Consider the following 15,311-nt stretch of genomic DNA (forward strand, 5'->3'; position numbering starts at 1 on the left):
GATGTACTTTTATAAAAGTACTTTTAAAAAAGCATTTCTATGGAAGTACTTTTATGAAAGTACTTTTATCAAAGCACTTTTACAAAAGTGCTTTTCAATGCCAAAAGGGTATATTTCTGTAATTTTTTATTTTTCTTTATTTTAATATATTTTTTGTATTTTTATATGTTCTGTTTTTTAATATAATTTTTGATATTTCATTTGGTTTGAATTGGATCCAATCCAGTCCATTTACATTTTAATGGATTGGATTGGATTTGGACTGCATTGGGTCCAATCCATTTGTAAGTGGACTTACATTGGACGGGATCGGGTTGGACCAAATCCAGTCCAATTGACACCTCTACCTAACTTAAACCCAACAATTCTTTTATTTGTATGTAATTTTTTTGAGAAATCTTATTTGTATGTATAAATATTATAAATTTCTATGTACGCATGATTCTAATTATGCATCCTAAATAAACGTATGTTTATATATATCTATATTACTAATAAAAGAGCGGATAGCCCCATTTTCTGGACTTTTCATTAAACATTTTTACCTCTTATCTAAGCAAACATACAACGGGCATAAAAAGGGCATATATATCCTTTATTCTCACTTCAAACTAACCCGTCCTGACTTGCACCCTTAACACATTGCCTACCATAACGAGTGAACATTTCTAGTCCAGTTTTACCCAGCCCAGAAATTTTTGAGTTTGGGCCTTGGTTTTGTGTCCAGGCCCGTGCCACCATTAGGCTTGGAAATTTTCGGCTAGGTCTGGGCCTAATGCTTTAAGTTCAACTCAGGCCTGTATTACATTTTGCATATTATAAATATTACATATACGGTTATATAATATATTATATTTTTAGTACGACACATATAACACATAATATATAATATTAATGCTGATACTATATACAATATTTATACATAATTGTATAATGAAAAGATTATATATAATAAATTTAATATTTTGTAATATAGTCAGGAGACCGGACCGGGCCCAGCCCAACCCATGGCATCTCTACCTATGGGCTTGATCTGCGTTAGCCCAGGGCAGGTATGTGGCCCATGACTTGGCCCAAAAGTAGGGTCAAAATCAAATTGAGAAGTACCTCGGATCTGTGACTTTTTTTTATTGGATGAATACCTCGAATCTATGACCTACCCGTTACTTATGGCGCTGGACTTTGACTCCCCGCGTTTAGTCTGTTTCAGACGTTCGGTTCAGATCGAAATCAAGTCCCACTCATTCCTTTCATTTGCTTACTGAAGCCAATAGCAAACGAAAAGGTGATCTGAAAGACATCAATCCATCTTTCCCTTACTTTGTTCTTCTTTGATCGATCGATCGAGCAGTTGACCAGAGAGAAAAGATCGGTAGGGCGATGGGTGTTCTATAGTTATCTTGTTACGTAGGATGTTCTTCTAATGAGGAGTGATGATACGCTTTGAGAAGAAAGCCATAACATGCTTTCTTTGCGTTCAGTTCGCAGATTCTGCTCTGCTACCGGTGCCTCTGCCGCCGATTCTGGAAGAACAACTGCTCCAGCCCGCGTTCCAAAACCGAAACCATTAGATGAGCCTGCATTGGTGAAGCTCAAGGCCGAGAGGGACCCAGATAAGCTCTTCCACCTATTCAAGGCCAATGCCCACAATCGACTTGTTATCGAGAACCGCTTTGCTTTCGAGGACACCGTCTCCCGTTTAGCCGGTGCTCGACGATTTGACTATATCGAGGAACTCCTCGAGCACCATAAGACTCTTCCTGAAGGGCGTCGGGAAGGCTTCATTGTCCGCATTATAATGCTATATTGTCATGGGGCTAATCGACGGGGCCCCGTGCGGCGCTCGATTGGGGTCGAGAAAGCCTACAAATGAGAGCAACAACACACAAAAGGAAACAACAGTGCACACAAATTAGACAAAAGGCAACTTGTATTGCATTAATCAGTGGTAAGCACAAGCACACAGTACAGTGTCGAGGGGATCTCGTGCTTAACCTTTACACGCTTATGAGCTCACTCGACTACCTACCTCCCCTCAAAGAGTACGTTAAGCTTTTGGGGGAGTGACAAAAGGATACATCAAAATACTATACATTCGTACTATTATTTACATAATTGCCATGGGCATACCCCCCTTACAAAAGAGTACAAGGACCCAACCCCAGACACTTAGATGGCGTGCTGATGGCGTGCTGATGGCGCTGAAGGAGGTTGAACCGTCACAGTCTCCCCCACTCAATTCAATCTTCGTCCTCGAAGATTCTTCCTCAGGTACTCGTCCAGCTTCACTGCGAACGGAAGGAGGTCTGCTGCAAGCTCCCAGGTGTCTTCTTCTGCAGGTCCCTTCCACTTCACCAGGTACTCCCATTCTGATGTTTGGGAGGATTGGGACAACCTATGGTTGAGGATGGAGTCAAGGGATCGGTTCTTGGGCGGTCGGTATGATGGGTGTGGGCGTTGACTTTGGTTTCGGGAGGTGTCTTGGTTGTCGGCATGGTAGGGTTTAAGTTGGCTTACGTGAAAGACAGGGTGTACTTTTAACCATGGAGGTAGTTTGAGTCTGTAGGCTGAAGCTCCTACTTTGGCTAGGATTTCGCAGGGTCCCTCATATTTTCTCACAAGCCCGGGATGAACTCTTCGAAAGAACCTAAGGCAGTGGGTATGGAGTTTTACTAAGGCCAGGTCACCTACTTGGAAGTTCTCGGGTCGTCTACCCAAATCGGCCCATTTCTTCATTCTTTTAGAGGCTTTCTCTAGGGAGGCTCGAGTGATGTCAAGGCATTCTGTCCATTCTCTGGTGAAAGTGAAGGCTCGAGGGCTTTTTCCATGATGGTCGTCGACGATGCTGTGCGGACATCTTGGTAGTTGGCCGGTGATGACTTCAAAAGGACTTTGATTGGTGGAGTTCTTCTGTGTGTTGACGGAAAATTGCGCAATGTCCAGCAATCGAACCCAATTCTTCTGTGTGGCTGATACAAAATGGCGGAGGTACTCTTCAAGGAGGGAGTTCATTCTCTCTGTCTGCCCATCTGACTCTGGATGGCTGCTGCTGGAGAAGTTCAAGTTCGAGCCAAGAAGCTTGAATAGCTCTGTCCAGAACGCACTAGTGAATCGGGGATCCCGATCACTAACAATGTTCCGTGGGACTCCCCAATACTTCACCACGTGCTTGAAGAAAAGGTATGCCGTGTCTTCTGCTGAAAGGTGCTTTGGTGCTGGGGTGAAAGTGGCATACTTGGAAAATCTATCAACAACAACAACAATGGATGTATAGTCTCCCACTTTAGGAAGACCGCTGATGAAGTCCATGGAAACACTCTCCCAAGGTTGTGAGGGAGTTGGAAGAGGTTGTAGGAGTCCAAGAGGTTTGGCACGTTCGGGCTTGTCTTGTTGGCAAATCAGGCATGTCCGTGTGTATTCTCGAACATCTTGCTCCATATGGGGGCAATAGTAAGCATGTTGTAGAAGTGCCAAGGTACGCTGCCACCCAGGATGTCCTGCCCATAAGCTGTCATGACATTCACGTAGGAGAGTCTTCCTCAAGTCTTCAACTCTCGGCACAAATATCCGCCTTCCCTTGGTCAAAAGAAGGTCTTCTTCAACCCAAAACCGCCTAGTCTTCCCTTCGCAAGCCGCTGTCAATAGGCTCTGAGCAATGGGGTCCTTCTGGAGTCCTTCCTTGATGAGCTTGATGAGGTCTAGTCTGATCTGGCTTTGAGAGGGACCTTCACCTGTGGATAGTGCTGCAAGCTCGGCCTTTCTGCTAAGTGCATCAGCAACCCTATTCGTCGGGCCTGGCTTGTACTCTAGAGTCATGTCAAACTCCGCTAAGAAATCTTGCCATCGCGCTTGCTTAGGGCTCAGCTTCTTCTGAGACTGAAAGTAACTAGTAGCTATGTTGTCAGTCTTGACCACGAACTTGGAGCCAAGCAGGTAGTGTCGCCATGTGCGGAGGCAGTGGACGATGGCTGTCATCTCCTTCTCTTGTACAGTGTACCTCCTCTCTGTATCATTCAATTTGCGGCTTTCAAAGGCGATGGGATGTCCTTCTTTCATCAAGACCCCGCCAATAGCAAAATCAGAAGCATCTGTGTGTAGCTCATACGGCTTGTTTGGGTCAGGCAAGTCGAGGACAGGTTTTGCTAAGACAGCTCTCTTCAAATCATCAAAAGCTGTTTGGCAACACTCACTCCAGGTCCACATACTAGTCTTCTTTAGTAAGTTGGTGAGGGCAGTGGCTCGTGCTGAGAATCCAGAGATGAATCTTCTATAGTAGTTCACGAGGCCGAGGAAGGAGCGAAGTTCGGTGACCCTGGTGGGTGGTACCCAATCTTGAATGGCCTTGACTTTAGCTGGATCCATACTGATTGTGCCGGCTCGGATTATATGACCGAGGAAGGCCACCTCTTCTGTGGCGAAAGAGCATTTCTCCTTCTTAACAAATAGATTGTTGTCCCGCAAGACCTGTAAAACAATGCGGAGGTGGTCAACATGTTCCTCCAGGGTTCTACTGTAGATCACAATATCATCAATATACACAACAACGAATTGGTCCAGGTAGGGACGAAATATTCTGTTCATCAATGTACAAAAGGTTGCTGGAGCGTTGGTAAGCCCAAAGGGCATGACACGAAATTCAAAGGACCCATAACGGGTAACACAGGCTGTTTTGTGTTCGTCTCCTTCGGCTATGCGCACTTGATAGTATCCCGACCTCAGGTCTAACTTGGTGAAGTATTTGGCCCTGCTGAGTTGGTCAAAGAGGTCGGCCACCAATGGTATGGGATATTTGTTCTTGATGGTGAGCTTGTTGAGAGCTCGGTAGTCAATACAGAGCCGAAGAGATCCATCGTGCTTCTTCTGAAACAGGACTGGTGCTCCAAAAGGGGCCTTAGAAGGCTGAATCAACCCAGCTTCCAACAACTCATTCAACTGTCTGCGTAGCTCGGCCAGCTCAGGAGGAGACATTCTGTACGGTGGACGTGCCGGTGGTTTGGTTCCAGGCTCCAACTCAATCTTGTGATCAACTTCTCTCCTTGGGGGAAGCTTCTTTGGCAATGTGGGAGGCATGACGTCCTGAAATTCTTCTAGTGCCATTGTAATCGCTGGCGGGATATGCTCGGTTGGTGGATCAGGCAGGTCGGAGTTCACTAATGTGGCTAGGTAAGTGGTCTCTCCTTTCCGCACTCCATCCTTGAGTTGCAATGCTGAGAGCATCTTGGGGGTGGACGTGGTATCTGGCACAACTGGAACCATGCAAGGAGCCTGGTCTTCAAATATGCACACTTTGTTGAGGAAGGGCATGGGCACCGCCTTTACTTGAGTTAAGAAGTCCATGCCGAGAACAACCTGGAAATCATCCATGGGCACAACTGAGAGGTCTATCATCCCTTCCCAGTCACCAAGTTGCAAGACCACCCCATGAGCTACACCTTGTATGGGTTTGGCATTAGAGTTCACAGCCTTCAACCATCCAGCTTCCTTGGTAGGTGCCAATTCTACTCGGGATGCCTCCTCCATAGAGATAAAGTTGTGGGTAGCACCGGTATCCACCATGGCTCTTGTGGGCTTACCATTCAAGCGAATGTCTACATACATCAGTCCCTTCGGCTTGAACTTCGATGCTCCTTGTGGGTTCGTCTTTTTCTTCATTGCGTTGAGTCTTCGTAGAGCCCCCATTCTTGTCTCCCCCGATTCCTTCTCCTCCTCGCTATGCTCATCATCACTAAGCTTTGCAAGCAAGGCATTGAGCTTCCCCCGACTAGGACAATCCTTAGTCCAATGCTTTCCCTCACAGATGAAGCAAGGTGCCGGAGGTGTTCTCTTCACAAACTGGCCACCCCTGTATCCAGTGTCTCCTTCGGGTCTCCTGTAGAACTTGTAAGTGTTGGGTTTACTCGGCCCAGAGTCTCCCTTGGGCGCGTAGTAAGGTTTCTTGTCACCTCCCATCTTGCCTACGCCCTGATATGAGTTGGGTTTGGGGCAGTCTTTGCTTGGTCGCCTGTTGTCTACCAGTTGTTCAGCAACGGCCATGGCTGTGGCGAGGTCCTTTACACCTCGTCTCTGGAGTTCGAGCTCGGCCCATTGTTGTAGGCCGTCCATAAAGTTGAAGAGAAGGTCTTTGTCTGACATGTCCGTGATCTCGAGCGATAGTGCGGAGAACTCCTTCACGTACTCATGCAATGAGCCCGTGTGTTTTAGGTTCTTGAGCTTCCGACGGGCTTGGTACTCCACGTTCTCTGGATAGAACTGGCGCTTTATCTCGCTCTTGAACACGGACCACGTATTAATGGAGCATAATCCTCGCTCCACATCGGCACATCTCCTGCGCCACCATAACATAGCAACATCAGTAAGATACATAACAACAGTACGCACCTTGGCCGCCTCCTCGACGAGTTCGGCGGCAGTGAAATATTGTTCCATTTGCCAAAGGAAGTTGTCAAGCTCCCGGGCATCGCGAGTCCCTGCATATGAGGTAGGCTCGCGGACTTTGATCTTTGGAGGGGCTGGAGCAGCAGGTGTGCTGGTTGTACTGGCCATCAGCCTCTTCAGAAGGGTCACTTCGCCCTTCAAGTCTTCAAGCTGGATCTGTAGGCACTTCACCAGGTCTTCTAGTGGGTTATCCGGTCTGTTGGAGCCGTCGCCGGACTGGTCCTCCAATCTTTCCACGACCGATGCTACGGTCTCAAGGTTGATTTGAAGCTCGTCCACACGGTCACGAGTTTCACCAACCACTGCTTCACAACGCATGATGCGCTTGTCCATGGTCGCAAGCCTGTCAACTGACTTGTCACGCTTGCTATGCTTTGAGCTAACGCCTTTGTCCTTGGGAGAGCTACCTCTAGGCTCGTCCTCATCATAAACCCGTGAGACCCCTTCCTGGATCTCCTCTCGCGTATCACGATTCTTCATCCGGCTGGTGTTGTTGCGGGGCACAAAAGGGACTCGTTGCGCTTGACAACCGCTAGTGTCAACTAGCTCTGATACCAACTGTCACGGGGCTAATCGACGGGGCCCCGTGCGGCGCTCGATTGGGGTCGAGAAAGCCTACAAATGAGAGCAACAACACACAAAAGGAAACAACAGTGCACACAAATTAGACAAAAGGCAACTTGTATTGCATTAATCAGTGGTAAGCACAAGCACACAGTACAGTGTCGAGGGGATCTCGTGCTTAACCTTTACACGCTTATGAGCTCACTCGACTACCTACCTCCCCTCAAAGAGTACGTTAAGCTTTTGGGGGAGTGACAAAAGGATACATCAAAATACTATACATTCGTACTATTATTTACATAATTGCCATGGGCATACCCCCCTTACAAAAGAGTACAAGGACCCAACCCCAGACACTTAGATGGCGTGCTGATGGCGTGCTGATGGCGCTGAAGGAGGTTGAACCGTCACAATATGGCAAGGCTGGGATGACTAAGCATGCACTCCAGACATTCTACGATATGCATCTCTTTGGGTGCCGCAGGACTGTCAAGTCCTTCAACGCCGCACTCAAGGTTTTGACGCAAACCCACGATTTAGAAGCTATTCTGTTGTTCCTTGACGATGTTCCTTGGAAATTTGGCATTTCTCCAGACGTGTTTTCTCTTAATATTGTTATCAAGGCTTTCTGCGAAATGGGTATCCTTGATATTGCTTATTTGACCATGGTAGAGATGGAAAAAGTGGGAATAAGCCCTGATGTAGTTACATTTACTACACTCATATCTGCATTTTATAAGAATAATCGTCCTGAGATTGCCAATGGGTTATGGAATCTAATGATGCTTAAGGGGTGTTTCCCGAATCTTGCTACATTTAATGTTAGGATTCAGCATTTGGTTAACAATAGACTAGCTTGGAAAGCTAATGCTTTGATGAGTATGATGCGGAACCTTGGGATAAACCCAGATGCAGTGACGTTCAATTTGGTTATCAAGGGCTTTTGCCGGGCTGGTTTTCTTGAAATGGCAAAACGGGCTTATTCTGCATTACATGGTAAAGGTTATAAAGCCAACTGTAGAATTAACCAGACCATGATTCATTATCTCTGTAAGGCAGGGGAGTTAAATGCTGCCTTCGGAATGTGTAAGGTCAGCATGGGCAGGAATTGGTTTCCCAGTTTTGATACCATCGTCAAGCTACTTGAAGGCCTTCAAAAGAATGGACGGTACAGGAATGCTGAGGTTATCATGGAGTTGGTTCGGAAAAGAGCACCTCCTTATTCTGCAGATGAACTTAAGGCTTTTGGGGCCATAGTGTCCCATGGTTGAAAATGGTGAAGGACAAAAAATGGGTGTCATTCATGGATATATTCAGCTCAAAGGGGTACCATAGTTTTGTTCTAATTATACTTGTCTATGGAATTCTGAAATTAATGGGATATAGACTCTTTACTCTTAATGGGTGAGTATTTGATCTTCCAAACTTGTGCAAACTCGTTATGTTGCCTCAGTAAAGAAACTTACACTGAAATGGGAGTTCCAATAAGCACATCTCACATGAGCCCTATTGTAAGTTACTCCAAAGAATATCCTTTCCTTGCTTCATTTACTTTGATTCTTTCTATATCTCAAGAAGAAACTTTAGTGGGAGCTAAGTATTAACTAAGAATCTTCTTTGGGTTTCAATCTTGATCTGATGGCAGGTCTGACTTGTCCTCTGTCTTCAAATTGGGCTGATCACGAACATAATGGCTAAGGAGAGGGGTTCCTTCTAGCTAATTGCCTATGAAACATTATCACTGGTAAGCCACTAAATATTCTTTTCATCACTGATCTGTTATTTTCTTGAAATTGCCTTACTTCTTACCTTTAAAATAGTTGTGCTAAGTTTAGATTTTCCCCAACATTGGATTCGGAAATTGGTACTCAAGAATTTAGTTAAAGTATGCTCATAATTAAGATGCATGTGAGAGTAACAATTAATGTGCCTGTTTTGAAATCTGTCCTCTTAAGTGGAGGGGAAATTTGAATTCGGAAATGACATAGAGATGTTTGTCTGTTTCTCTAGAATGGAGAAGAATTTGAGTTATGTTCCTTTTTGATGTTTTAATATCCTACAAAGAGAATTTTGATTTCCAAGGGATATACTTAACCATAAGCTAAATTGCCATCTTTGTTAGAACCATGTAGTCATGCACTTGTGTAATTTGTGCATTTTATATGTTTGTTTTGTTGATGGTACAAAATTGATTTTAGTCTTACCTACAAGAGATTCTTTAGGGGTCTTGATAGCATGGGAAAATGATCCAAGAGGTTGTGAGGTAGAAATAGTGGGGAATTTTTCAGTGGCAATGAAATTCAAAGAGAAAAGGGATGGGTTTGAGTGGTGGTTAATGAATGTCTAGTGGAATTGTTTAGTTTAAGTAGAGTGTTAAGGACCATGGTGTGTGGCAGGAGACTTTAACAGCATCTGGTTTTGTTCTGAGAAAAATATAGGAACATATAGAATCTCCAAAAGCATGCAAAACTTTAATGATTTCATGCTGAGAGATATAAGATATCCCCCTTCTGAATGCACAGTTTGTGTGGTCCAATCAACAAACAAGAGTGGCATGTTGTAAACTGGATAGACCCCTTGTCACTTTGGAGCAGTGTTTTAAAAGGCATGGGAAGTGTATGCCTGGAGGCACGCCTCCAGGCGAGGCGCCCCCAAAGCGCCCTGAGGCATATGCCAGAGGCGCTGACACCTCTAAGGCATATGCCTCAAGTGCAAGAGGCGTACACCTTGTACATTTTTTTCATGGGGCATGCTAGAGGCGTACGCCTCATGAGCCTCATGCACACCTCTTGTAAAAAGACAGGAAAAAAAAAGAAAAAAAGGAAAGGAAGGGAAAGGAAAAGAAAGGGAAGGGGAAGAAAAAGAAAGAAAAGAAAAGGAAAGGGAAGAGAGATAAAGGTTCAAGACCTTTATCTCTTTCTACCATGAATGTTGGGTGATTATCAAAGATAGTTCGAAGATGATTTTTGATGAATTCCACCAAAGAGGAAAATTGGGAAGGAGGATGAACGCAACTTTCATTTCCTTAATTCCAAAATGTGCAGGAGCAGCCCCAACTAACTATTGTTGACCTATATGTGTTACCACTAGTTTGTACAAGATAGTGGCTAAGGTTTTATTAGTGAGACTAAAGAAGGTGTTTCATTTGGTGCTGTCAAGGAAGCCAAATCTTGGACCAAATTCTTATAGCAAATGAAGTAGTGGAGAATTTTAGGAAATCTAGGGAAAATGTTTTTGTGTTTAAATTGGATTTGGAAAAGCCTATGATCATGTAGAATATCTTTAGTGGGTGATGGATAAGATGGGTTTTGGGCATAGATGGATTAGTTAGATAATGGGTTTTTTCTAGATCCATCTAAACCTGGTGGTTGAATTTGGACCCTTTCTCCCTCTGGCTCCTTCCTTGTGAGTTCTTCTTCAAGGCTTTAATTCAACCCACTATTCATGTTTGGCATTCTTTTCCTATCAAGAAGTTTGGTTTAAACCTATCCCCCCTAGGGTTGGAGATTTTTGCTAGGAAGTCGTCCTTTAAAGAATTAATACCTGTGATCTGCTCCAAAGAGGCCTAATCGATGCTTATACCCTCTTTTTTTTATCAGCAAATCGATGCTTATCCCCTCACTGGTGTGTCCTGTGTAAGGCCAATGATGAGATATGCTATCACTTATTAATTTCCTGTCCTTTTGTTTATGCATTTGGGAATGTTTTTTTCTCTTTGTTTGGATGTAGATGGATTCCCCCATCTGATTTGCAAAGCTTATTTAGCCCAACAACCCTCATCTAGACAAGAAAAGGGGAAGGATAATGTGGAGATGTGCAAGGGCTGTTATAAGCCGGATTATATGGGAAGAAAGGAACTCAAAAATTTTCTTGGATAAGGAGAGAAGTAGAAAAGTCATAATTGAAACTATCTTGATTAGGGTGGCTCATTAGCTGAAATCTTTTATGAAATTTCAACGGCTGACATCCTTAGAAACTGGAAGGAAGTGGCTGATTCTACTACTACAAGGTTTTTTCCTAATCCTATTTGGTCTCCACCAAATAGTGGGTTTATAAAGCTCAACTTTAATGGAAGTAACTTTGGAAATCTGAGAATTTTATGCGTAGGGGGTGTATTTAGGGATGAAGAGGGCAAAATAATTGCTTTATATTCAGACGCAATAGGTGTTGGAGATTCTCTATGGGCTAAGATTATGGCATCGATTGAAGGTGTACAAAGGGCACGGAACTTGAAGGAGACTCCAAGTTGGTTCTGAGTTGGGTACAAAGTGATGAGACAAAACTGTAGAGCTACAATATTAAAAGAAAGAAATTCAAATGGCTGACATAAAATATGGAATTGAGACTCCAGTGGGTCAAAAGAATTGCCAATTCCTTTGCTAGGAAGCTGCCAATCAGGTTATTAACACCCTTGACAGAGGAAGCAGAAAAATTGGTATCTCTCACCCTTGACAGAGGAGGCAGAAAAATTGGTATCTCTCACCTCATGTGTATGACTATGTTCTCTGTCAAAGGGTGGGGAAAGCACCAATCATCTCCTTGGCAGAATGCAATTGGGTGGCACCAACTGAAGCCAAAGTATTTGTTCAGCAGAAGTGGGTTCAAAAGTTCTACGAAGAAACATTTTTCTGGCACTGTGTTCGAGGTGCTGTTTTATGGGGGCTATGGAATAAAAGAAATGCTAGAATCTTTGAGGAGAAGGCTAGGAATGCTGGAGATTCAATTGAGCACACTTTGATAAGAGTTGCTCATTGGGATTTAGTGTGTGAAGATTTCAAAGGTATCACCTTAAATGATTTGATAGGAGAGTGGGAAATTGTAGTTGACTATCAACCCAGGCAACCTAAAGGTGGTGAGGTGGACTGCACCATCTGTGGGCAAAAGTAAATTTTATTTTGATGGATGCAGTCTTGAGAATCTGGGTGGTTTAGGCACTGGGGGAGATGTTAGTGATCACAATGGACAGATTCTTCTTAGTTTCTCTGGCCCTATGGTTGGGGAAACTCCTTAGGAGCTGAATTGCATGCATTATTACATGGTCTGAAATTGATGAACATGAAAGGAATGAGGGATAGAGGTCGAAGGAGATTGCCAGACTATAATTTGCTGGATGAGAACCTATGAAGTAATTCCTTGGGAGCTTCAGGAAATGGTGAGACAGGTACAATCAGTGGCCACTACTTTGAATAGCTCATTCAATTCGGTGCCAAGGACTGCCAATTCTCTAGCTGATTCTTTAGAAAGGGCTGGGGTTCTAAGAAATCTAGAATGGGGTTGTCCAGGGCCTGGGAGCACTCTGAACAGTTTGTAATTGGTTTCCTTCTTGTGTTGTGTTGTTTCTGTTGTTATTGGTTAGTACTCCTGTTTATGGAACTTCTCTTGTACTTACTGGCTTGCTGTGTTTGTGAGTATCCAGGTGTGCTTTATTAATGAATTATTTCTGTTGCTTATGAAAAAAAACCCCAAGTTATTTCATTTTCAATTATTTACTGTAGAATCTTGTTGTCTGTTCAAAGCTTTAAGCACATGGTACTTTCCAATGAAAGACAAACTTGTGATAAACTAAAGATTATTTTTATCAAGACATCTAGGTGATAGTCCTTCTGGGTTCCAAACGAAGTCACCAATTACTTGGGATTCTTAGGGTTAAGTTTATGATAGATAAATTGATAAGGATATAGATCCATGGATATATTCACATATTTGCATATTTGATCAATAGATGATAGATAAAATGGGTTGGTTATATGAGAAGTATAGGTAATAAAATGGAGGGATGCATCCAAAGTCTTATGTGATGGGCGAATATCATTAGACGTCTAACTTTTGGCTAGTTCTCTAGTTTTATATACCATTCAGCATGCATTTAATTGAAAAATAGCAATTCTCTTATAAGAACTTAAAATTTCCTCTCAAAATGTGCCAAATCATCATATACAAAAGATAAATATATTTTAAATATATTTATTTCAATGTTATCAAAAAAGATTATTAATATAATAAGTATTTAACAGAGCAATTTCATATCAATTAGCAATGAAGGCTATAATTTTATATGATACAAATTTAAGATAGAAAGTAAAGGATAAAAAAAAAACATGGAGCTGCTGTTTTATTTAATGTCAGACAGAGAGAGAGATATATTTCTATCCTTTCTTTTCTTTTCTCTTCTCACAACCCTTTGATCATTTGAATTTCAATAGTAAACTTCGAAACAAAGTATAAATGATATACTTAGCATATAATATAAATTTAAGACAAATATTAACAGGAAAAAACAATATGAATGATATTATAATAAGGCACATGCCTTGTCACTTTTGTTGCCTAGGTAGGTGCCTACTTGCCCAGAAGGGCATCTTGTTGTACAAGTCAAGATATTTAGGCAAGGTACCCAGCGAAGGACGCCTAGTGCCTAGGCAATGCCTTGACAACTATGATTGTAAGGTTAGTAATGTTGTATGGAGTAGATTGTTGGGTAGTCAAGAAATAAAATATCCAAAAATTGAGTGTGGCATAAATGCAAATGTTGGGATGGATGAGTAAGAAAAATAGAAAGGACAGATCAGAAATGAACTCATTTTTCTTGGTGGTGTCCTTTTGCTAGGGCAATATTGTTTTATTTCCTATAGGGAGTTGTTTTTCAATGTAATGATCATCAAAGCATTTCTAGTATCATGAGTTGATTAATTTGTAATCTGATTTCAAGATCTGAAAATAAGCTTTTTCTTTGTCTTGGATTGCAATCTGTTTTTACCATATTAAAAAATGATGTGTTTGGTTTTTAAAAATGATGTGGTTTCTTACATTTAGTTTATTGCTGTATCCTGTGTGTAACAGACAGGGTCGTTTTTTGGCCACTGAAAGTTCTAATTGTGTTGTTGAGGCTTCTGTTTTTGTGAATGTTGTTCAAATTAATTGTGATGGAGTTCTTAATTCTTGCCTTAGTTCTTATGGTTTTGTAGTGTATTCTAGCAATGGTTCTTTTTTGCAGCTGCAGGTGGTGGATGTTTAATTAATACAGAATGGTGATGCTTCAGGAACTGAGCTAAGAGCCATTCTGAATGCTCTTCTTTATGCAAAAGAGGAATGACGGAAGCTGCCTCTTATAAGATCTGATTTCTCTAATGTATGTTAATGCTCTTAACCAGAAGAGCTCAGCTGTCCCTTGGACTTGCTATCATTTTTGACAAAATTAAGGACTTTGTATTAATTGTGGTGCTGTTAAATTCTGTTATGTAATTAGGAAAGAGAATGCTCAGGCCCATAGTGGCTAGGTATGCCTAAACAAGTGTCAGGGAAGTACTAGGGGCATGGTTTTCAAAACCGGACCAGACAGGACGGTCAGACCAGAAAAACTGGGAACCTGTCAGGTGACCGGTTCCGGTTTACCCCAAAACTGGATTTTCTTCAATAACTGTTGATTTTGGTCAGAAAACTGCTGACCCGGGCGGTTAACCATTCGAACCGTTTGAATGGTTTTGACCGTTTTTTATTTTTTTTATTTTTTTTATTTTTGTCAGAATGGGCCGGCCGTTCAACCCTAGAACCGGACCCCTGACCGGTTCGTTCTGTGGGTTGGTTTTAAAAACCTTGACTAGGGCAATATTGTTTTCTTGTTAATATGTTTTATTTACCTACAAAAATCTCTCCTAAAGCTTGGCTTTTAACTACACACAAATCAATTCAAAAGGATGCTGTTTGCAACTCTTAAAAAAAAAGATTTATCTCAATATTTCTTTTCAATGTTTTTGCCTTGTAGGTTTAAACAACCAATAAACTGTTCGGATTCCCTTCATGTAGCTGGCATAGTAGAGGTATCATAGCAACAAATCTCTGATGACTCGTTTGAAAAAAAAAATCTCTGTAATAACTAATGACAGATTGTAATCTGCTTTCAATCCAAATCTGATATAGGTATGATGGATAAGTTTTGGTTCAAATTCAAATATTAATGGATTAAATTTGGGTCTAGGTATATCCGAAGTGATCATCTGATCCCTTTGCAACCCCATGTACAATGCTCTTGGCTTCAGGTTGGATTTTCCAAAGTTTGAACCCAAGAGTAATCAGATTAGATGGGGTTTCGATTTTTAGGTTCAAGCTAAACACGAGTATTACAAAGCCAACCAAACTCTCCCAAAGCTTAGGTTTTGAAGTACTCCCGAGTTAACAACGGGCTATATGGACTAACCCTGTTGGGACTATTCTTTTGCATTCTTATTTTTTGTGCCATTGTTGTTGTTTTGGGGCCTCAAGAAACGTTTCATTTATCCATTTTAACATTTGATTTAACTTCTATCATTGATATT

General features: G+C 42.2%; 1 protein-coding gene across 1 annotated transcript; it reads left to right on the plus strand.

The window, feature by feature from the left end:
- The first annotated feature begins 1,462 nt into the window (after nucleotides 1-1,462).
- Nucleotides 1,463-14,444, plus strand: LOC148867248 (pentatricopeptide repeat-containing protein At1g80150, mitochondrial-like). The gene is made up of 4 exons (XM_088981615.1): nucleotides 1,463-1,803; nucleotides 7,412-8,510; nucleotides 8,645-8,743; nucleotides 13,994-14,444. The coding sequence occupies exons 1-2, from the start codon at nucleotides 1,463-1,465 to the stop codon at nucleotides 8,268-8,270; spliced, it is 1,200 nt and encodes a 399-aa protein (XP_088837741.1). The 3' UTR covers nucleotides 8,271-8,510; nucleotides 8,645-8,743; nucleotides 13,994-14,444.
- The last annotated feature ends 867 nt before the right edge of the window (nucleotides 14,445-15,311 follow it).

The sequence above is a fragment of the Nelumbo lutea genome, chromosome 3 (genome assembly GCF_056320005.1).
Source record: "Nelumbo lutea isolate HS-2025 chromosome 3, American lotus-T2T, whole genome shotgun sequence".
NCBI lineage: Eukaryota > Viridiplantae > Streptophyta > Magnoliopsida > Proteales > Nelumbonaceae > Nelumbo > Nelumbo lutea.